The sequence below is a fragment of the Narcine bancroftii genome, chromosome 8, assembly GCF_036971445.1.
Source record: "Narcine bancroftii isolate sNarBan1 chromosome 8, sNarBan1.hap1, whole genome shotgun sequence".
In the NCBI taxonomy this organism is placed as follows: domain Eukaryota; kingdom Metazoa; phylum Chordata; class Chondrichthyes; order Torpediniformes; family Narcinidae; genus Narcine; species Narcine bancroftii.
In genome coordinates, this window is record NC_091476.1 from 57733128 (window position 1) to 57755577 (window position 22450).

Here is a 22450-nt window from a genome sequence, read left to right on the forward strand (position 1 = left end):
TGGTTGGTGAAATGGTTAGCACAATGCCTTTATAGCACCAGTGATTGGGACTGGGCTTCAAATCCCGCACTGTCTGTAAGGTGTTGGTACGTTCTCCCCGTGTCTGCGTGGGTTTTCCCCAGGGGCTCTGGTTTCCATTTGGGGCTATAGGTTAATTGGGCGCAATTGGGCGTCATGGGTCGTGGGGCGAAATGGCCAGTTACCGTGCTGTGTGTATGTATTGGCAAGGTGGAAGGATTGGAGGGGACTGGGTAACAGGTGGTGGGGTTTGGGGCTCGCTACCTGAGAGAAGGTAGTTCCTTCTCACTTGGACAAGCTCCCAAGGTGACATTAATTTTTAATTTTTTCATTTAGACGTACAGTGCGGTAACAGGCCTTTTTGGCCCACGAGCCCACACTGCCCAATTACACCCAATTGACCTGGTACATTTTGAAATGTGAAAGGAAACCGGAGCATCCAGAGGAAACCCATGCAGACACGAGGAGAATGTACAAATTCTTACAGAAAGCGCGGGATTCGAGCCCCGGTCCTGATCACTGCAGCATTGCATTAACTGTGCCACTAAATGAGCCGTAAGGGAACACTCCAATAGCTGTCCTCAGCCAGCACTTGCAGGATGGGCTGAATGGCCTTCGACTTTGCTGCCGTTATCTTTGATTTAATCGCTGCACACCCCTTTTCCTGTATCCCAGGTGCATATCTCACCCGTTGTAGCACCCCGTTTATCTGCTTCAGACCATCCTCATGTGTCTACTGGACACATCCGTAAAGCAGATTGTTAGGAATAAATAGAAGGAATGCTAACCCCAGCAGCCATTGCCTGGGACACAGGCAGAGGTGGGAAGGTAAGTGAGGAGAATGTTCCCATGTTGCTGCAATGAGTTCTGCCCCTATGGTTAGAAAAGAGCATAGCAACAGGTCTTTCGGCCCTTCAGTCAGTGCTGAACATGATGTGAAGTTCATCTGAATCGCTTCTGCTTGCATCCGATGTATATCCCTCCATTCGCTTTACATTTGTGTCAGTCTAGAAGGCCATTATTGTATCTGCTTCCATCACTATACCTAGTAGCCCATTCCAGGCACCCACCACTCTCTGAGTAAAATACTTGTCTTATGCATGCCCTTTAAACTCTCCCCATCTCATCTGAAATTCAGGGGCCTTGATTAGTCAGAGAAACTCAACAAAAAGGTGGCCTAGCAGCTTAGTGGGTAGTGCTGTTGCCTCCCAGCTCTAGAGTCGCGGGTTCAACCCCACCTCCAATGCTGTCCATGTGGAATTTGCACACTCTCCTCCATGGGTTCCCCACATACCCCGGGTGCTCCATCCATGTGTGGTTCATTGTCTGCTGTAAAGGGTGAGAGGCAAAATCTGGGGAGAGTTGAGGGGGATGTGGGGTTGAACGATGTTGTTTTAATGTGGGGGTATCTGATGGTCAGGAGGGACCCACCCGATGGACCAAAGGGTCTGTGCTACATTCGTGACTGTAATTTGGCCAATTTAGATTTCTGTGACCTGAACAAATTTTTGGAACAAAGACTTTATCATCACAGTCACAGAAGTGACTAAAATAATGTAGCAACTGTTAATTGTAACACATGAGAATGAGCTCATGTGTTAATTCATCTTCTCTTTGTGTTTCACACAGGAGACTACACGGTAATGACTGTTTACTTTGATTTAAGCAGAAGAATGGGATACTTTGCGATCCAGACCTACATCCCCTGCATATTGACTGTTGTACTATCATGGGTCTCATTTTGGATCAAAAGAGATTCGACTCCAGCCAGAACCACACTTGGTGAGAATGAGGTCTTGGAGGTGGGTGCTGTGATTGTGGAGCCCACGGGGAGTGGGACACGACTGGACAGGAGGTGGGTGCTAGGTTTATGGAGCCCACGGGGAGTGGGACTCGTCTGGACAGGAGGTGGGTGCTGGGTTTGTGGAGTTCATGGGGAGTGGGACTCGGCTGGACAGGAGGTGAATGCTGGATTTGTGGAGCACACGGGGAGTGGGACACAGCTGGACAGGAGGTGGGTGCTGGGTTTGTGGAGCACACGGGGAGTGGGACACGGCTGGATAGGAGGTGGGTGGTGGGTTTGTAGAGCCCATGGGGAGTGGGACACAGCTGGATAGTAGGTGGGAGCTGGGTTTGTGGAGCACACGGGCAATGGGATGCAGCTGGACAGGAGGTAGGTCCTGGGTTTGGCATTGTTGAGCACTGTGGAGAGGTGGTGTTGGCAAGGGAATGAACAGAGCGCATCAGTGACCTTGCGAGAGGAGCATGTGAGAAGGTTGGACCTTGCCTGAAATGGCTGGAAGTCTCGCTCAGCACTGAGACTGCAGCTCTGTGATAGGCCCAGGGTTTATCTGGAATAGCAGAGAAGTTGAAGGAGAAAGTTCAGTTTATGGTGTGTTGACTCTGTTAGTCACGAGGTGCCTAGGTTTTGCTGGTGAAGGGGTAGGTTCTGCGACCCATTCAGGAATGTGTAAAGTTCTGAAGGCAATCAACGGTGTGGCTCTGGGTCTGGTGATTTGTGCAACACATCCGTGAGGCAGCGACAGGATTAGGCAAGCTTGGGGTGAGAGGTGGCTGATAGGTCACACCACCTCCAGTCCACAGCAGCACGTCACCAGGGATATTGGTGAAAGCCTCTGCCTCGGCCCATTAGAGTGGCCCTGGTTCCCCAAGCCTACACTATCCCTTCTGTTGCAATGGCTCAGGGCCTGTTCAGTTCCCAGAAGAAGGATGCATACTACTTCATCTTAAATTAATCAACTTTCCCCTTGATAACTCAGTGAAAAGCCATAGTTAAGATGACAAGATGAATGGAGTAGGTAGAACAGTAACAGTCTGCATGGTTGTGACCTCAGGATTGCTACCCATGCTGGTGAGGTTAGAAATAGGAGGGTAACACAGGGCTAAAGACATTGTGCAGGAGGAAGGGGTTCAGGTTTCTGGATCATTGGGCTTTTCCAGGAAATTTGGGACAGTTTGAACTGGAGGGGGATTAATATCCTTGCGGGAAGGTTTGCCAGTGCTGCTCCAATGGGTTTAAACTAGTTTTGCAGGGGGATGGGAACCAGAGTACCAGAGCAGATAGAGGAGTGGAGGAGGGAAAAGATGAGGTGAAAATTGCATGTAACATTAGAAGGTGAGAGTTGGAAGGTACGTGGTGGAAATGTTCTAAAGTGCAACTTTTCAATACAAGGAGTATTGTAGGAAAGGCAGATGAGCTGGGATTGGCACATGGAATTATGACATCGTGGCTACTGGTGAAATAGTTGCATCAGGGCAGGACTGGCAGCTCAGTGTTCCAGGCTTCCGCTGCTGTAGATGTGATAGAACGGGGTGAGGAGGGGGGAACGAAAGGGGAAAATATCACAGCTGAGCTCAGGCAGTACGGACCAGAGGGCTCATCCACAGAGGCTATATGGGTGGAACTGAGGAACAGGAAAGGTATGACCACACTTGTGGGGTTGTATAATAGACCACCCAATAGTCAACAGGATTTGGAGGGGCAAATCTGTAGAGAGATAGCAGATAGCTGCAGGAAACATAAGTTTCTGATAGTAGGAGATTTTAACTTTCCACATATTGACTGGGACTCCCACACTGTAAAAGGGCTGGATGGCTTGGAGTTTGTCAAATATGTTCAGGAAAGTTTTCTAAATCAATATATAGAGGTACCAACTAGAGCGAGTGCAATACAGGATCTCCTTTTAGGGAACGAGACAGGACAGGTGACAGAAGTGTATGTAGTGGAACATTTTGGGTCCAGTGATCATAATGCCATTAGTTTCAAGTTAATTATGGAGAATAATAGGTCTGGGCCTTGGGTTGAGATTCTAAATTGGAGAAAGGCCACATTTGAGGAAATGAGAAAGGATCTTGTATTGGGATATTGTTTTCAGGCAAGGATGTGATTGGTAAGTGGAGGTGAAATGTTGAAAGTACAGAGTTTGGTTATTCCTGTCAGGATTAAAGGCAAGGATAGCAAGTTTTCAAGGGATATTGGAGATCAGGTTCAGAAGAAGAGAGAGGTATATAACAGATATAGGCCACATGGGGCAAATGAGGTACTTGAGGAGTATATAAAATGCAAGATAAACCATTTAAGACCCCCCCCCCATCTCTTTTGGCTCCATACAAAACCGACCACTCTGATCTTCAATGGGACCATTGTTGTCCCTTACTATCCTTTTGCTCTTAATATACCTGTAGAAACCCTTAGGACCTCAGATGAGGTCCAGTTGGTAAGGAGCGAAGAGGCGGGAGCGTGCTGTGCTGAACGGACGCGAGTAGAGTGGTCCTAATTTATCTATTTATTTAAAAAGTCAGGTATGTATTTATTTATTTAAATTGTAAGGGGAAGGGTTTGTTGGTGTAAATTTAAAGTTAAAGTAGTTAATTTAATTTTAAGTTAAAATTTAAAAGGGGGAGGGGGGCTAGTGCGCAGGCGTGTGATGACATCAGCAGGGGAGGGAGTTTTAAAAACAAAGAAAACCTTACCTCAGTTGAGGTCCAGTTGGCAAGGAGCGAAGAGGCGGGAGCGTGCTGTGCTGTGCTGAACGGACGTGAGTAGAGTGGTCATTTAGTCTTAATTAAGAGTTAATAATTTAGGTGGGGATTGCTGTTTAGTGCAGAGACAGTAATTGAATAGGGAGTGCAGGTGTGAGTAATTAAAGGAAACTGGTTAGGATTGGACAGTGCTAGTGGTCACATTGGGTAGTGTATTAAAGTAAAGGAAAGGTTTTTGGGAGCGACAGCGAGTGAGCGGGAGCACAGGTTGAGGACGAGTCACTGCACATTAAGGTAAGATAGTATTTATTATTACTTCATTGGGGTAAAGGATGAGTGTTAGGGCTGTGTGTTGTTGGGAGTGCCAGATGTGGGAGGTCCGGGAGTCTTCCAGACTCCCTGATGTCCATATCCACACTAGGTGGGTCGAGCTGCAGATTCTTAGGGACCATGTTAAGGAACTAGAGCTGCAGCTCGATGACCTCAGGCTGGTTAGGGAAACAGAGGAAGTCATAGACAGGAGTTACAGCCAGATGGTCACGCCAGGGCCACGGGAGGAGGAAAGATGGGTAACAGTTAGGAGAGGGACAGAAAAACGTAAGGTGCCAGAGAGGAGCCCTATGACTGTAACCCTCAGCAATGAGTACGCCTCTTTGAGTACTGTTGAGGAGGACATCAAAGTTGGGGGGAGCAGCAGTGGCTGTGCCTCTGGCACAGGGTCAGCCCCTATAGCTCAGAAAGGTAGGGAAAGGAAGAGGAGGGCAATAGTGGTAGGGGACTCCATAGTTAAGAGGACAGATAGGGGATTCTGTGGACACAGCAAGGAGAACCGGATGGTGGTTTGCCTCCCTTGTGCCAGGGTCTGGGATGTTGCTGCTCGTGTCCCGGATATCCTAAAGTTGGAGGGACAGGAGCCAGAAGTCGTGGTACATGTAGGTACCAATGACATAGGGAGGAATAGAGAAGAGGTCCTAAAAAGTGAGTACAGGCAGTTAGGTAGGGAGTTAAAAAGAAGGACCGCAAAGGGGGTAATCTCTGGATTACTCCCTGTGCCACGTGACAGTGAGAATAGAAATAGAATGAGGTGGAGGATTAACATGTGGCTGAAGGGGTGGAGTAAGGGGCAGGGTTTCAAGTTTCTGGATCACTGGGACCTTTTTTGGGGAAGATGTGACTTGTAAAGTAAGGACGGGTTACACTTAAATCCCAGGGGGACCAGAATCCTGGCAGGGGTATTTGCTAGGGCTACTCAGGATCCTTTAAACTAGAATAGTTGGGGGGAGGGAGCAAAATAGTACAGAGCAGTAAGGAGAAGGTTAGAATGCAAACAAAGAAAGTTTGTAGTAAGTATTTGAATATGGATGGGAAGGTGATAGAGAAAGGAAATGCTCTGGAAGAAGATGAAGGGCAATTGACAGGAAAAGGAAATAATATTGTTATTAAAGATGAGGGAAAACAGGGATTAAGAATTGGGAAATCTCTGAAATTCATATATTTTAATGCCAGGAGTATTGTAAAAAAGGTGGATGAGCTGAAAGTGTGGATTGAAACTTGGAAGTATGATGTGGTAGCGATTAGTGAGACATGGTTGCAGGAGGGATGTGATTGGCAGCTGAATATCCCTGGGTATCGTTGCTTTAGGTGTGATAGAGTCAGAGGGGCAAGAGGAGGTGGTGTTGCATTGCTTGTCAGGGAGAATATTACAGCGGTGCTTAGGCAGGATAGATTAGAGGGCTTGTCCACGGAGGCTATTTGGGTGGAACTGAGGAGTGGGAAAGGAGAGGTTACACTTGTAGGGGTGTATTATAGACCACCCGGAGGGGACCGAGACCTAGAGGAGCAAATCTGTAGGGAAATAGTGGATATTTGTGATAAGCATAGGGTTGTAATTATGGGAGATTTTAATTTTCCACATATAGATTGGGAAACACATTCTGTGAAAGGGCTGGATGGGTTAGAGTTTGTGAAATGTGTGCAAGATAGTTTTTTACAACAATATGTAGAGGTGCCGACCAGAGAAGGACCAGTGTTAGATCTACTGTTGGCAAATGGGATGGGTCAAGTGACGGAGGTTAGTGTTGGCGAGCACTTCAGGTCCAGTGATCATAAAGCCATCAGCTTCAATGTCATTATGGAAAGAGATAAGTCAGGGCCAAGGGTTGAGGTTTTTGATTGGGGGAAAAGCTAGATTTGAGGAGATGCAAAAGGACTTGCAGGGTGTGCATTGGGACAATTTGTTTTATAGGCAGGATGTAGTAGAGAGATGGAAGTCTTTTAAAGATCAGATTTTGAGAGTGCAAAAGCTTTATGTTCCTGTTAGGTTAATAGGAGGGGCAAAAGGTTTGAGAGAGCCGTGGTTTTCAAGGAATATTGGAAACTTGGTTCAAAGAAAAAGAGAGGCGTACATTAGGTATAAGAAGCATGGAATTAAGGAGATGTTTGAAAAATACATTGAATGTAAGAGGAATCTTAAGAGAGGAATTAGGAAAGCTAAAAGAAGGTACGAGGAGACTATAGCAAGCAGGGTGAAAATTAATCCAAAAGGGTTCTACAAATATGTTAATGGTAAAAGGAAAGCGAGAGACAAAATTGGTCCCTTAGAGAATCAGAGCAGAAAACTGTGTGTGGAGCCTAGAGAAATGGGGGAGATATTGAACAGTTTCTTTTCTTCAGTATTCACTAAGGAGAAGCATATTGGGATATGTGAGATAAAAAAAGCAAATTGGGTAAATATGGAGAATATAGTGATTACGAAAGATGTAGTGTTAGGGCTTTTGAGGAATATAAAGGTGGATAAGTCTCCGGGACCAGACGGGATCTTCCCCAGGACATTGAGAGAAGTAAAGGAGGAAATAGCAGAGGCTCTGACGGTAGTTTTCCAAATGTCATTAGAGATGGGGATAGTGCCGGAGGATTGGCGTATTGCGCATGTGGTTCCGTTATTTAAAAAGGGTTCAAGGAGGAAGCCTGGCAGTTATCGGCCTGTAAGTTTGACATCTGTGGTAGGTAAATTAATGGAGAAAGTTCTTAGAGATAGTACTTATAAATATCTGGATAGACAGGGTCTGATCAGGAGCACTCAACACGGATTTGTGGGCAGAAGGTCCTGTTTGACAAATCTGATTGAATTTTTTGAAGAGGTGACTAGGAATGTGGATGAGGGTAGCGCGGTGGATGTTGTCTATATGGACTTCAGTAAGGCCTTCGATAAGGTACCACATGGAAGGTTAGTTAGGAAGGTGCAGTCTTTAGGTATAAATTTTGAGATAGTCAAATGGATTGAACATTGGCTGAAAGGGAGAGGCCAGAGAGTGGTAGTGGAAAATTGTCTGTCAGGTTGGAGGCCGGAAACCAGTGGTGTGCCTCAGGGATCTGTATTGGGCCCATTGTTGTTCGTTATATACATTATTGATCTAGATGATGGGGTGGAGAATTGGATTAGTAAATATGCAGACGATACTAAGATAGGCAGAATAGTGGATAATGAAGAAGGTTTTCAAGGATTGCAGAGGGATTTGGACTGCTTAGAAAAGTGGGCTGAAAAATGGCAGATGGAATTTAATGCTGATAAGTGTGAGGTGCTTCATTTTGGTAAGAAGAATCAGAACAGGACATGTGTGGTAAATGGGAGAGCATTGATGAATACAGAAGAGCAGAAAGATTTAGAAGTAACGGTACATTGTTCCCTGAAGGTAGAAACTCATGTGAATAGGGTGGTGAAGAAGGCTTTTAGTATGCTGGCCTTTATCAATCATTGCATGGAATATAGGAGTTGGGAGGTGATGTTGAGATTGTATAAGACGTTGGTGCGGCCTAATTTGGAGTTCTGTGTGCAGTTCTGGTCGCCTAATTATAGGAAGGATATAAACAGAGTGGAGAGAGTGCAGAGAAGATTTACCAGAATGTTACCTGGGTTTAAGCATTTAGAGTACAGGGAGAGATTGGGCAGATTAGGTCTTTATTCTTTGGAATGTAGAAGGTTGAGAGGGGATTTGATAGAGGTATTTAAGATTATGAAAGGGATAGACAGAGTGGATGTGGATAGACTATTTCCGTTAAGAGTAGGAGAGATTGAAACAAGAGGACATAAGTTAAGAGTTAAGGGGCAGAGGTTTAGAGATAACATGAGGGGGAACTTCTTTACTCAGAGAGTGTAGCCGTGTGGAACGAGCTTCCGGGAGAAATAGTGGCGGCAGAGTCAATTTTATTATTTAAGAAAAAGCTGGACAGGTATATGGATGAGAAGAAGGTGGAGGGTTATGGTCATTGTGCAGGTAGGTGGGACTAGAGAGGAATGTTTGGTTCGGTGCGGACAAAAGAGACTAATGGCCTGTATCCGTGCTGTAACTGTTATGTTATGTTAACCTCAAGAAAGAAATCAGGAAGGCTAAAAGAAGACATGAGGTTGCTTTGGCAGACAATGTGAAGGAAAATCCTAAGGGTTTCTACAGGTATATTAAGAGCAAAAGAATAGTAAGGGACAACATTGGTCCCATTGAAGATCGGTTTTGTATGGAGCCAAAAGAGATTGGGGGGAGGGCTTAAATGGTTTTTTCATCAATCTTCACTCAGGAAACGGGTGCAGAGTCATGGAAATAAGGACATAGGTGAGGTGCCTGTGGAATGGAGAGTAGATCATGTTGTTCCCATGTCTAAAAAAAGCTCCAAAAATAGCTCTGGAAATTATAGGCCGGTGAGGCTGACATCAGATTATTGGAAGGTGTTCTGAGAGATTGGATATACAATTATTTGGATAGGCATGAATTGATTAGGGATAGGCCACATGGCTTTATGCGCAATAGGTCGTGTTTAACAAATTTTGTAGTTTTTTAGGAAGGCCTTTGACAAGGTCCCATATGGGAGATTAGTCAGGAAGGATCAGATGCTAGGTATTCATGGTGAATTAGTGAACTGGATTCAACAATGGCCCGATGGGAGAAGCCAGAGTCGTGGTGGATAATTGCTTCTCAGACTGGAGGCCCGTGACTAGTGCTGTTCCTCAGGGATCCATGCGGGGACCATTGTTATTTGTCATCTATATCATTGTTCTGGGTGATGGTGATAATGTGGTAAATTGGATCAACAAGTTTGCAGATGTCACAAAGACTGGCTATGTTGTGGACAGTGAAGATGGTTTTCAAAGCTTGCAGAGGGATCAGGATCAGCTGGAAAAATGTGCTGAAAAATGGCAGATGGAATTTAATGCAGACAAGTGTGAGGTGTTGCAGTTTGGAAGGACAAACCAAGGTAGGACATACACTGTAAATGGTAGGGCATTGAGGAGTGCAGTAAAACAGAGGGATCTGGGAATATAGATACATAATCCCCTGAAAGTGGCATCACAGGTGGATAGGGTTATAAAGAGAACTTTTGGCACATTGACCTTCATAAATCAAAATATTGAAGATAGGAGTTGGAATGTTTTGATAAAGTTGTATAAGACATTTGTGAGGCCTATTTTGGAGTATTGTGTGCAGTTTTGGTCAACTAACTACAGGAAAGATATCAATAAGATAGAAAGAGTGCAAAAATTTATTAGGATGTTACCCAGACTTCAGGAACTGAGTTACAGGGAAAGGTTAAACAGGTTAGGACTTTATTCCCTTGAGCGTAGAATGAGTGGAGATTTGATGGGTATTTAAAATTATGAGGAGAATAGAATAAATGTAGATAGGCTTTTTCCACTGAGGATAGATGCGATACAAACCAGAGGACATGGGATAGGGTGAAAGGGGAAACGTTTAGGAGGAACATAAAGGGGAACTTCTTCATAGAGAGCAGTGGGAGTGTGGAACGAACTGTCAGCTGAAGTGGTGAATGTAAGCTCAATTTTAACATTTAAGAAGAATTCTGACAGATACATGGATGAGAGAGGTATGGGGGCTATGGACTGGGTGCAGGTCAGTGGGACTAGGCAAAAGAAAATGGTTCAGCACAGACTAGAAGGGCTGTACGGGCCTGTTTCTGTGCTGTAGTGCTCTGTGGTTCTATGGGAGCTCATCTGCAGGAGTTTAATTTGGTGCAAATCAGTGCTGAGTTTTGTCACGGTGGGACTGGGCCATGGGACACATGCAAACCAGTCTTCCTAGTGTTCTGGACATTCTGCTTACCCCACAGCTTTCTGGCCATGCCACAATTGTGCCACAACCATTGCTGTGACTGTGCTGTGAATGTTCAACAACTGTACCACGATTGTGCCACAACTGTGCCAGACTGTACCGTGACTGTGCCATAATCATGTCATGCCTGTGCCATGCTGCTCCATGGTTGTGCCACAAACTGTGCCACATGTAGCCTTGTGCTGCGATGACAAATGAGATGCCAGACACAATTTCCATCAGGACCGGACCACCACAGGGCTGTGTTCTTAGCCCCCTGCTCTACTCACTTTACACCTACAACTGTGTGGCTCGGTTTGACAATAACACCATCTACAAATTTGCTGATGATGCCACAGTTGTGGGAAATATAAACAATGGAGATGAGTCAACATCTAAGGGGATATTGAAAACTTAGCTGAAAGATGCACCAACCACCACCTTGCATTCAATGTCACCAAAACCAAGGAGCTGATTGTTGACTTCAGGAAGGTGTACGATCCAGTAATCATTGGGGGATCAGAAGTGGAGAGAGTGAGCACATTTAGGTTTTAGGGAGCCACTATCTCTGAGGATCTTTCCTGGACCCAACACACCAATGACATCACGAAGAAAGCATGTCAGCGCCTCTACTTCTTCAGGAGTTTGGGGACGTTTGATATGACACCAGAAACCCTTGCAAATTTCTACAGATGTGTGGTGTAAAATGTGCTGACAAACTGCATCATGGTCTGGTATGAGGACATCTATACCCCTGAGTGTAAAGACCTGCAAAGTGTAGTGTACGCAGCCCAGGACATCACAGGCAAATCCCTCCCCACGACTGAGAACATCTATAGAGAGAGCTGCTGTCAGAGAGCAGCAGCAATCATCAAGTACCCACACCACCCAGCACACGCTCTGTTCTTGGTGCTGCCATCAGGAAAGAGGTACAGGTGTCACAAGACTCACACCCCCAGGTTCAGGAACAGCTGCTCCCCCTCCACCATCAGATTCCTTAACGACAAACTCAATCAGGGACTCGTTTAAGGACTCTCACATGCACTTTATTGATTTTCTTTCATCTCCCTGTATTGCACAGTCAGTTTGTTTACATTAATTGTCTGTTTACTGTTTGTTTCCATGTTCACTTCATGTAGAGTTTATTTTTACACCATCAATTAGTGATAATTCTGCCACACCCACAGGAAATGGAATCTCAGGGATGTTTGTGATGTCATGTTTGTACTCTTGACAATAAATTGGAAACCTGACTATCTCCATGTCAGTTGCCACTGCCATCCCCACATTCCCCACACTCAGTCTGTAGTGCCCACCATTGGATGGGAGCTCCACTAGACCATCTAGGTGACTGGGGCAGGTGAGGAGCAGAATGATGGGAAGGAGCAGGCCTGGAGCTGCCCATGGTCTGGGGAAATCACCCCTCCTGCAACCCTCAGTCCTGGAGCAAAGCCAACAGTGGATCCGGCAGCATCTGTGGGGGAAAGAGTGTTGCACCTCGTCTCCAAACACCTGCAGCCCCCTTTGCCCCACCAATGCTGCTTGACCTGTTGATTCCTCCAGTGCTTTCTTTGCTCCAGATTCCAGCATCTGCAGGCTTCTGTGCCTCTTAACACCTCCCACTGGTTGGAAGGCCTTGACTGCCACCTACTGCAGATGCTCTGACAGGCTGCACCTCCCTAACTGTGGGCCTCTGCCGCCAAGACAGGCAAGGATTCCCTCCTCAGAGATACATGGCTGTCTGTCACCTCAGGGTGCCTACATCCTGAGCTTCATGTCGAACAACCGTACCCGGGGACCACCCAGGAAAAACTGAAGGATCATCTCTAAGGTGGAGAATGCTGCTCCTCCATCATCATTGGGTTATACAACAGGCCCTTCAGGCCATCATCCATGCTGGCCAAAAGAATTCCTGAGGGCCTACATTCTACTGATCATCCCACTGAACTTTTCCGGTCCAATTTCCTGTCCAAATGTCTCTCAAATGTTGCAGTTGTTCCCCCCACCCCCCCCCCCCTCCAGCCTCTAGCACGTCCTCTGGCAGCTAGTTCCATACACTCACCACCAGAAAACTAGAAAATCTACAGAGGCTGGGGTTCGAAACTCAGCAGGTCATGCAGCATCCAAGGGAAGCAAAAGGATATCAACATTCTGGGTCTGGTCCCTTCGTCAGCTATGAATATATAGCTGATGAAGGGCCCAGTCCTGAAACCTTGGCTACCTTTACTTGCTATGGATGCTGCGTGACCTGCTGACTTTCTCCAGCGTCTTCGTGTATGGAACCCTCTGGATGAAGAAGGTGTCCTTTAAATCTCCCCTCTCTCGACCTAATTCTTTTGACCTCTCGGCTTCGAACAGTGGTTTTCGAACTGCGCCCCCCAAACTCACATACCACTTTAAGTGATTAATAAGGGATTGTTTAAGGTAGTACGTGAGCGGAAAGGGAAGGTTGAGAATCACTGCTGTTGACCCAATTGTTACTGACATATTTTGCTTGAGAAAAATTGTCATTGGCCCATTTCCTTTGGAGTTATGAAACCGTGCACATAACGAGTTAATGAGGGTCAATTAAAACAGTGGTTCTCAGACTTTTCCTTTCCACTCACATCCCACCTTAAGCAATCCTTCTACACCAGAGAGTTTGGACACAGACTGGGAGATTGCTTTGTTAAGCACCTCGGCTCTGTCCACCGCAATAACATGGATCTCAGTGGCCACTCATTTCAATTCCCCATCCCATATTCTTGCTGAAGTCTACCCATGGTCTCATGCACTGCCGGACTTGAGGTCACCCACAAATTGGAGGAACAACACCTCATCTTCCGACGGGGCACCCTCCAACCATTAACGTTGACTTTTCTGGGTTTTATTTGAACTGCCATCTTTCCCCTTCTCTCCTCTCGCTCTATCTCACTCTCGAGGTGCTTTAATGCCAGGCCTCTGCCTCGAGACCGACTCCATCCATAAAGAAAATTTTGAACTTACCTTTTCATGGGGCAGCCCTAAAAGGGTGCTCTTTCGTTGCATTCATGCAGAGCGGCGCCTCGTTGTAGTCTCCAGAACATATGGAGGCAGAGCGAGTGGTGCAGTAGTGTGCCCCTTCACCATGGGGTCTAAAAATGCACCAAGCAATGGCCGTCTTCGATACTCATAATCCCCCATGCAGATGGAACCACTCTGCATTTTCTAGAGTGGTTCCAGCTGCGTGGGTGGTTATGAGTAACGAGGTCGGCCATTGGTCATTCTTCTGCCTACGCTGCCAGTCACTCAGGTCCCAGAGACTCCAGTATTGGTTATCATAGCCGCGCCTGACACTGACTAAAATAAGAGAGTGTGATTAGAATTTTACCAGTGGTGTGTTCCCCAAAGCCGACCCATGGATCCACCCCCTATTCAGGGAAGTATCTGTGAAATCTTTTCGCCAAAGATCATCCTTTCTCATTTAACATCTGAGCAAGTCTCTGTCTCTGCCTAACGCTTAGTTTCCATTGTGTGTCTCCCATCCCGATTTGTTCTCATTTCTCTATCTCCATGCTTCCATCTTTGGCTCTCACTCCCCACACTTGTCTTTTCCTTCCCTTTGACTTCGGTTCACTTTCTCCATCCTTTTCTCTCGATCAGAGAACAAGGCACTCAGCAAACCGAAATTGGGGCAAAGAGGGAGGATGGGGGGTGGGGGAGGAGAAAGAGAGAAGGGGTGTGGAGAGATTGTGAATGTGTGAGAGAGGAGAGGGAAGGAGAGAGAGGTATGTGAGGAAGAGAGATAAGGGAATGGGAGAGGATGTGAGAGAGAGAGGGATGTGGGGAAGAGAGATATGGGAATGGGAGAGAATATGATAGAGGAAGGGAGGCACCGAGAATGTGGGAAGAACATGGGAGAAGGGAGAAGGAAAATGAGGGGAGGTTGAAGAATGAGTGCTGGCGGCATAAAGTGCTCAACCATTTGAAATGTGCCAGATCATGTCCTGGTTCTTTCTACTCCATTCCTCCCCCATGTACCTCCCACTCCTTAATTTTGTTTATCCAGGGTCAATATTTTTCATTTTCGCCTTAAACTTGTTACTTCTTTCACTTGGCGAGTTGTGTTCAGATGCAAATGTGAGCAGGGAGGGTTGGCGACATCGCCCTTCGCATCCTCGCCAGATCTGCCCTTATCTCCGTGTTTGATGTTGAGTTGGGGATATTCTCGGATTGCTGACTCTTGGACCAAATTGAGCGGAGGACTATTGGAAAATGTGTGCAGTATTCAATCGGAAGGTAGCAGTTCCCAGGAAACGAGACTGCAGTGGGCCCATCTTCCACTGGGTCCTGGGTTGCGGACTGACGGCGTCATCAACACACCCCCAGCCAACCGCTTGCAGCAGCGGTTCGATTATGAAGCGAGGCGGAACATTCCGCTCCACTGGCACGAGGTTGAAGAAGGATCGGAGTCGGCGTCCTGGAGCCGCTCAAGGAGCATTTATGAAATTAAGTTCTGCGGCGTAAGGGCAGGGAATCTCCACCGTAACGGTCGGATTTTTTCTCTTTTCCCTCTGTTTAGTTTCTCTTTTCCCTCTGTTTAGTTCCACGGACCCCTTTTCTTCTTTGGCTTGGCTTCGCGGACGAAGATTTATGAAGGGGGTAAATGTCCACGTCGGCTGCAGGCTCGTTTGTGGCTGACAAGTCCGATGCGGGACAGGCAGACAAGGTTGCAGGGGAAAATTGGTTGGTTGGGGTTGGGTGTTGGGTTTTACCTCCTTTGTCTTTTGTCAGTGAGGTGGGCTCTGCGGTCTTCTTCAAAGGAGGTTGCTGCCCGCCGAACTGTGAGGCGCCAAGATGTACGGTTTGATGCGATATCAGCCCACTGGCGGTGGTCAATGTGGCAGGCACCAAGAGATTTCTTTAGGCAGTCCTTGTACCTCTTCTTTGGTGCACCTCTGTCATGGTGGCCAGTGGAGAGCTCGCCATATAACACGATCTTGGGAAGGCGATGGTCCTCCATTCTGGAGACGTGACCCACTCAGCGCAGCTGGATCTTCAGCAGCGTGGACTCGATGCTGTCGGCCTCTGCCATCTCGAGTACTTTGATGTTAGGGATGAAGGCGCTCCAATTAATGTTGAGGATGGAGCGGAGACAACGCTGGTGGAAGCGTTCTAGGAGCCGTAGGTGATGCTGGTAGAGGACCATGATTCGGAGCTGAACAGGAGTGTGGGTATGACAACGGCTCTGTATACGCTTATCTTTGTGAGGTTTTTCAGTTGGTTGTTTTTCCAGACTCTTTTGTGTAATCTTCCAAAGGCGCTATTTGCCTTGGCGAGTCTGTTGTCTATCTCGTTGTCGATCCTTGCATCTGACGAAATGGTGCAGCCGAGATAGGTAAACTGGTTGACCGTTTTGAGTTTTGTGTGCCCGATGGAGATGTGGGGGGGCTGGTAGTCATGGTGGGGAGCTGGCTGATGGAGGACCTCCGTTTTCTTCAGGCTGACTTCCAAGCCAAACATTTTGGCAGTTTCTGCAAAACAGGACGTCAAGCGCTGAATGGGCAACTAAAGCGGCATCGTCTTCCCCCAACCAATTCTCACCTTCCCTCTCTCCTGTTCTCTTACCTGTTGGTCTGCTCTCCTCCCCCTCCCACTCTTCCACTCTTTTCCCCTACACTTGCCTGTCTCTCTTTTGGCTCATACCTTGAAAAGGGCTCAGGTCCGAAACGTCTGACCTTTACCTCCTATAGATGCTATGAGGCGGACTACGTTCCTCCAGCATCTCTGTGTTTTATCAGTTTGTTGCCCTCCCACCAAGCCACCTCTCCCTTCTGTCCTTCCCCTCCTGGCTGCGGGACATCCTACTGATGACGGTGGTGTATTCGGAGATTTCTGGTTGGAGTGTGGCACGTAGAACTTTCTCCAAACTTCAGCATCAAGGTTGAATGTTTGTCAATGTCTTGCTGGGACATTGTTTGAATTCTGAGCCCAGCACAAGCCTACCAACTAGGGAGGAGGTGCCGTTCCAAAGTAAGGGTCTTCCCAGTCTCTATCACTGAGCCAGAGGTGCAAGGTGATGGGCTTTCTTTCAAAGTGCAACTGTTTTGTGTTTCTGCAGGGATCACCACGGTTCTTACCATGACAACACTGAGCACAATTTCTCGTAAAGCCCTGCCCAAAGTCTCCTACATCACTGCCATGGACCTCTTCGTCTCCGTCTGCTTCATCTTCGTCTTCGCTGCCCTCATGGAGTACGCTACCCTCAACTACCTCGTCGGGACCAAGAGACCAAACCCCATAAAACGTAAACTCAATGCTGTACGTTTCTAACCACCTGCTTCCTGCTGCAGATGCGAGACATGAGACCCCACCTGATGCCGAGGGGCAGGGTTTCTGTTTGAAGTATGTAGGACCAGTGTGAGGGGTGGGACAAGGTTATGGGTCTGGAAATTATGATACAAATCAACTCGTCGTCAGGCAGAGGACGAGGGGGATCGGGGGGCGAGGGGGATCGGGGGGCGAGGGGGATCGGGGGGCGAGGGGGATCGGGGGGCGAGGGGGATCGGGGGGCGAGGGGGATCGGGGGGCGAGGGGGGCCGGGGGGCGAGGGGGGCCGGGGGGCGAGGGGGGCCGGGGGGCGAGGGGGGCCGGGGGGCGGGCGAGGGGGACCGGGGGGCGGGCGAGGGGGACCGGGGGGCGGGCGAGGGGGACCGGGGGGCGGGCGAGGGGGACCGGGGGGCGGGCGAGGGGGACCGGGGGGCGGGCGAGGGGGACCGGGGGGCGGGCGAGGGGGACCGGGGGGCGGGCGAGGGGGACCGGGGGGCGGGCGAGGGGGACCGGGGGGCGGGCGAGGGGGACCGGGGGGCGGGCGAGGGGGACCGGGGGGCGGGCGAGGGGGACCGGGGGGCGGGCGAGGGGGACCGGGGGGCGGGCGAGGGGGACCGGGGGGCGGGCGAGGGGGACCGGGGGGCGGGCGAGGGGGACCGGGGGGCGGGCGAGGGGGACCGGGGGGCGGGCGAGGGGGACCGGGGGGCGGGCGAGGGGGACCGGGGGGCGGGCGAGGGGGACCGGGGGGCGGGCGAGGGGGACCGGGGGGCGGGCGAGGGGGACCGGGGGGCGGGCGAGGGGGACCGGGGGGCGGGCGAGGGGGACCGGGGGGCGGGCGAGGGGGACCGGGGGGCGGGCGAGGGGGACCGGGGGGCGGGCGAGGGGGACCGGGGGGCGGGCGAGGGGGACCGGGGGGCGGGCGAGGGGGACCGGGGGGCGGGCGAGGGGGACCGGGGGGCGGGCGAGGGGGACCGGGGGGCGGGCGAGGGGGACCGGGGGGCGGGCGAGGGGGACCGGGGGGCGGGCGAGGGGGACCGGGGGGCGGGCGAGGGGGACCGGGGGGCGGGCGAGGGGGACCGGGGGGCGGGCGAGGGGGACCGGGGGGCGGGCGAGGGGGACCGGGGGGCGGGCGAGGGGGACCGGGGGGCGGGCGAGGGGGACCGGGGGGCGGGCGAGGGGGACCGGGGGGCGGGCGAGGGGGACCGGGGGGCGGGCGAGGGGGACCGGGGGGCGGGCGAGGGGGACCGGGGGGCGGGCGAGGGGGACGGGGGGGCGGGCGAGGGGGACGGGGGGGCGGGCGAGGGGGACCGGGGGGCGGGCGAGGGGGACCGGGGGGCGGGCGAGGGGGGCGGGCGAGGGGGACCGGGGGGCGGGCGAGGGGGACCGAGGGGGGGGGGACAGGGGGGGGGGACAGGGGGGGGGGACCGAGGGGGGGGGGGCGAGGGGGACCGGGGGGGGCGAGGGGGACCGGGGGGCGAGGGGGACCGGGGGGCGAGGGGGACCGGGGGGCGAGGGGACCGGGGGGCGAGGGGGAGGGGGGGCGAGGGGGAGGGGGGGCGAGGGGGATGGGGGGGCGAGGGGGATGGGGGGGCGAGGGGGATGGGGGGGCGAGGGTTAGAGGGTTATGGGATGATGGAATTTGGTTGATGGGGTTAGTAGGCAATGGAATTACAGTGTGATGGGGTTAGAGGATGTTGGGATGGTGGGGTTAGAAGGTGATGGTGTTTAGTGGGTGATGGGATTGAGGGTTGAGTGGGTTTGCAGGTGATGGGTATTAGGGTGTGATAGTGTTTGTGTGTGTTGGGTTTGGAGTGTTGGCTGCTATGGGGTGATGTGGCTGGAGGTTGATGGGGCTAGTGTTGATAGGGATTAAGTGGTAGTGGTGTTGGAGGTTGATGTGGTTGGGGTGATGGGGTTAGTGGGTGATGTGATTAGAGGGTGATGTGATTAGAGGGTTATGGGATGATGGAATTTGGTTGATGGGGTTAGGAGGTAATGGGATTACAGAGTGATGGGGTTAGAGGATGTTGGGATGGTGGGGTTAGAAGGTGATGGTGTTTAGTGGGTGATGGGATTGAGGGTTGAGTGGGTTTGCTGGTGATAGTGTTTGTGTGTGTTGGGTTTGGTGTGTTTGCTGCAATGGGGTGATGTGGCTGGAGGTTGATGGGGGTGGTGTTGATGGGGATTAAGTGATAGGTTTGGAGGGTGATAGGATTAGAGGGCAATGGGGTTAATGGTTGATGGGGTTTGGGTGATGGGGTTAGAGGGTGATGGAGTAAGTAGTTGATGTGGGTAAAGGGTGATGGGTTTAGAGGGTGATGGGGTTAGAGGGTGATATAGTTTGCTGGTGATGGGGTTGGAGTGATGGGGTTAGAGAGTGATTGGTTTGGGGAGTTGTGGTTAGCGGGTGATGGAATTTGGTTGATGGTGTTAGTAGGCAATGGAATTACAGGGTTTGCAGGTGATGGGTATTAGGGGGTGATAGTGTTTGTGTGTGATGGGTTTGGAGTGATGGGGTTTGGAGTGATGGGGTATGGGGTGATGTGGTTGGAGGTTGATGGGGGTAGTGGTGATGGGGATTAAGTGGTGATGATGTAGTGTGTCATGAGGTCTTGGGTGATGGGGTTTGTGTGATAGGTTTTTGGGGTTGGTGGTGTTAGAGGGTGATGTGGTTGGTATGATGGGGTTTGAGGGTGATGGGGGTTAGGGGGTGATGGGGTTAGAGGGTGATGTGGGTTAGGGGTGTTTGGGTTAGAGGGTGATGGTGATTAGGGGTTGATGGTGTTGGGGTTGATGGGGTTGTGGTGATGGGGTTAGATGGTGATGAGTTTGGGGTGATTAGGTTAGACGGTGATGGGGTTGGGTTGATGGGGTTAGAGGGCGATGCAGTTAGGGGATGATTGAATAGGTGTGATGGGTTTAGGGTTTGATGGATTTGAGGGTGATATGGTTGGGGGTGATGGTATTTGTGTGATGGGTTTAGAGTGTGATGTGGTTAGAGATGGTATTTGTGTGATGGGTTTAGAGTGTGATGTGGTTAGAAGGTGATGGGTTTAGAGGGTGTTAGGTTTGTGGTGATGGGTTTAGAGGATGATTGGGTTGGGGTGATCGGGTTAGAGAGTGATTGGGTTAGAGGGTGATGGGGTTAGAGGGTGATGGGGTTAGAGGGTGATGGGGTTGGGGTGATGGGGTTGGGGTGATGGGGTTGGGGTGATGGGGTTGGGGTGATGGGGTTGGGGTGATGGGGTTGGGGTGATGGGGTTGGGGTGATGGGGTTGGGGTGATGGGGTTGGGGTGATGGGGTTGGGGTGATGGGGTTGGGGTGATGGGGTTGGGGTGATGGGGTTGGGGTGATGGGGTTGGGGTGATGGGGTTGGGGTGATGGGGTTGGGGTGATGGGGTTGGGGTGATGGGGTTGGGGTGATGGGGTTGGGGTGATGGGGTTGGGGTGATGGGGTTGGGGTGATGGGGTTGGGGTGATGGGGTTGGGGTGATGGGGTTGGGGTGATGGGGTTGGGGTGATGGGGTTGGGGTGATGGGGTTGGGGTGATGGGGTTGGGGTGATGGGGTTGGGGTGATGGGGTTGGGGTGATGGGGTTGGGGTGATGGGGTTGGGGTGATGGGGTTGGGGTGATGGGGTTGGGGTGATGGGGTTGGGGTGATGGGGTTGGGGTGATGGGGTTGGGGTGATGGGGTTGGGGTGATGGGGTTGGGGTGATGGGGTTGGGGTGATGGGGTTGGGGTGATGGGGTTGGGGTGATGGGGTTGGGGTGATGGGGTTGGGGTGATGGGGTTGGGGTGATGGGGTTGGGGTGATGGGGTTGGGGTGATGGGGTTGGGGTGATGGGGTTGGGGTGATGGGGTTGGGGTGATGGGGTTGGGGTGATGGGGTTGGGGTGATGGGGTTGGGGTGATGGGGTTGGGGTGATGGGGTTGGGGTGATGGGGTTGGGGTGATGGGGTTGGGGTGATGGGGTTAGAGGATGATGGGGTTGGGGGTTCGGGTGATAGGGTTAGAGGATGATGGGGTTGGGGTGATGGGGTTAGGGTGATGGGTTTAGAGGGTGATGTGATTGAGCTGATGGTGATTATGGGGTGATTGGGTTGGGTTGAAGGGGTTTGAGGGTAATAGGGCTGTGCTGATGGGGTTAGGGGGTGATGGGGTTGGCGTGATGGGGTTGGGGTGATGGGGCTAGAGCATTGGTTCCAAAACGTTTTGTTTTTCTGTACCCCTTGGGTATTTTTATAAGTTCCTGTGTACCCCTAAAAATTAAGGATGAAAATAGGACGACATTGTGCAATCTGACTGCTGATTACAACACTCTGTATTGTACGGTGGTGGTTATCTCTCAGACCCAATATACCCCCTGAAGAGTGCAACTGTACCACTGTTGGTACATGTTAGAGGGTGATGGGGTTGTGGTGATGGGGGTTAGAGGATGATGGGATTAGGGTGATGGGGTTGGGGTGATGGGAGTTAGGGGCTGATGGGGTTGGGGGTCAGACTGTGTAGGGAGCCAACATGATCCCGGTGGGAGAGCCATTGCCCTCCCCTGTTGATGAACTGTCATTTTTCCACAGGAGGCGTGTGTGGGAGGCACAGACCCATGCTTCACCACCATCACCATCAATGAGCTGGCACCATGGCAGGACACAGAGGTGGTGAGTTCTGCCCTCTGTCTGGAGGGCCAGGACTGCCGCTCTTTCTTCTGCTGCATCGAGGACTGTCGGACGGGTTCCTGGCGCCACGGTCATCTCCACATCCACATTTCCCGGCTGGATTCCTACTCCCGTGTGTTCTTTCCCACTGCCTTCCTGCTCTTTAATCTGGTTTATTGGATCTCATACCTCTACATGTGACCCTGCCTCTCTGCCTCAGAAACTACAGGTTAACGACGCAATAAAACATCGCCCTCCACCAGCTCGTCTCCTGTCTGGCTACAACATCCAGTTTGGCAGGTCGGCTGAGGGTGCTGAGGTCGGACAAGACTTGTATAAGTCAGCCTTAAGCCACAGGAGCAGAATTAGGCCATTCAGCACCGAGTTTGATCCACCATTCGGAATATAACTGATACATTTTTCCTGTAACCCCATCCTCCTGCCTTCTCCCATAACCTTTAACACCCTTCCTTATCAAGAACTGATCAACTTCCACTTTAAATTGACCCAGTTGCTTGACTTCTTGTTACACGTTCTTCAGATTCACCACCCTCTGGCTGAATAAATCTCTCCTCATCTCTATTCTGAAGGGACTTCCATTTGTTCTGAAATCATGCCCTCCAGTCCTGGATCTCCCACTGCTTTGTGCTTGTGTGTCATTTTGCTGGTGGTCCAGACATGGGGTGACAAAGTTCCCTCTTTCTGACCAGCAGGGTTTGGTGATGAAGTTCTGCTCTTCTCCCAAAGGGTCAATCGTCTCTATACTGGCTGGGATCACCGGGCCACCCTGACCAGGAGACTTCCATCTCTCTCCCTCCAATGGCCACCTACTACCCTTCCAACCGCCTCTGCCCATGCCCAACTATGGGACCCTCCATCCAGTAA

The 22450-nt window shown here is 50.8% G+C and overlaps 1 protein-coding gene across 3 annotated transcripts in view; it reads left to right on the plus strand.

Moving 5' to 3' along the window:
- The window catches only part of LOC138740725 (gamma-aminobutyric acid receptor subunit gamma-4-like), a 94751-nt gene extending 72604 nt beyond the window's left edge, over positions 1-22147 (plus strand). For 2 of the 3 annotated variants that reach the window (XM_069893790.1, XM_069893791.1), the window contains exons 6-8: positions 1648-1800; positions 16699-16898; positions 21488-22147. In XM_069893790.1, the coding sequence (XP_069749891.1) occupies positions 1648-1800; positions 16699-16898; positions 21488-21766 (632 nt within the window). In that variant the 3' untranslated portion in view covers positions 21767-22147. The remainder of the gene's footprint in view (positions 1-1647; positions 1801-16698; positions 16899-21487) is intronic. The other variant, XM_069893792.1, reaches the window with a different exon arrangement.
- Positions 22148-22450: the final 303 nt, after the last annotated feature.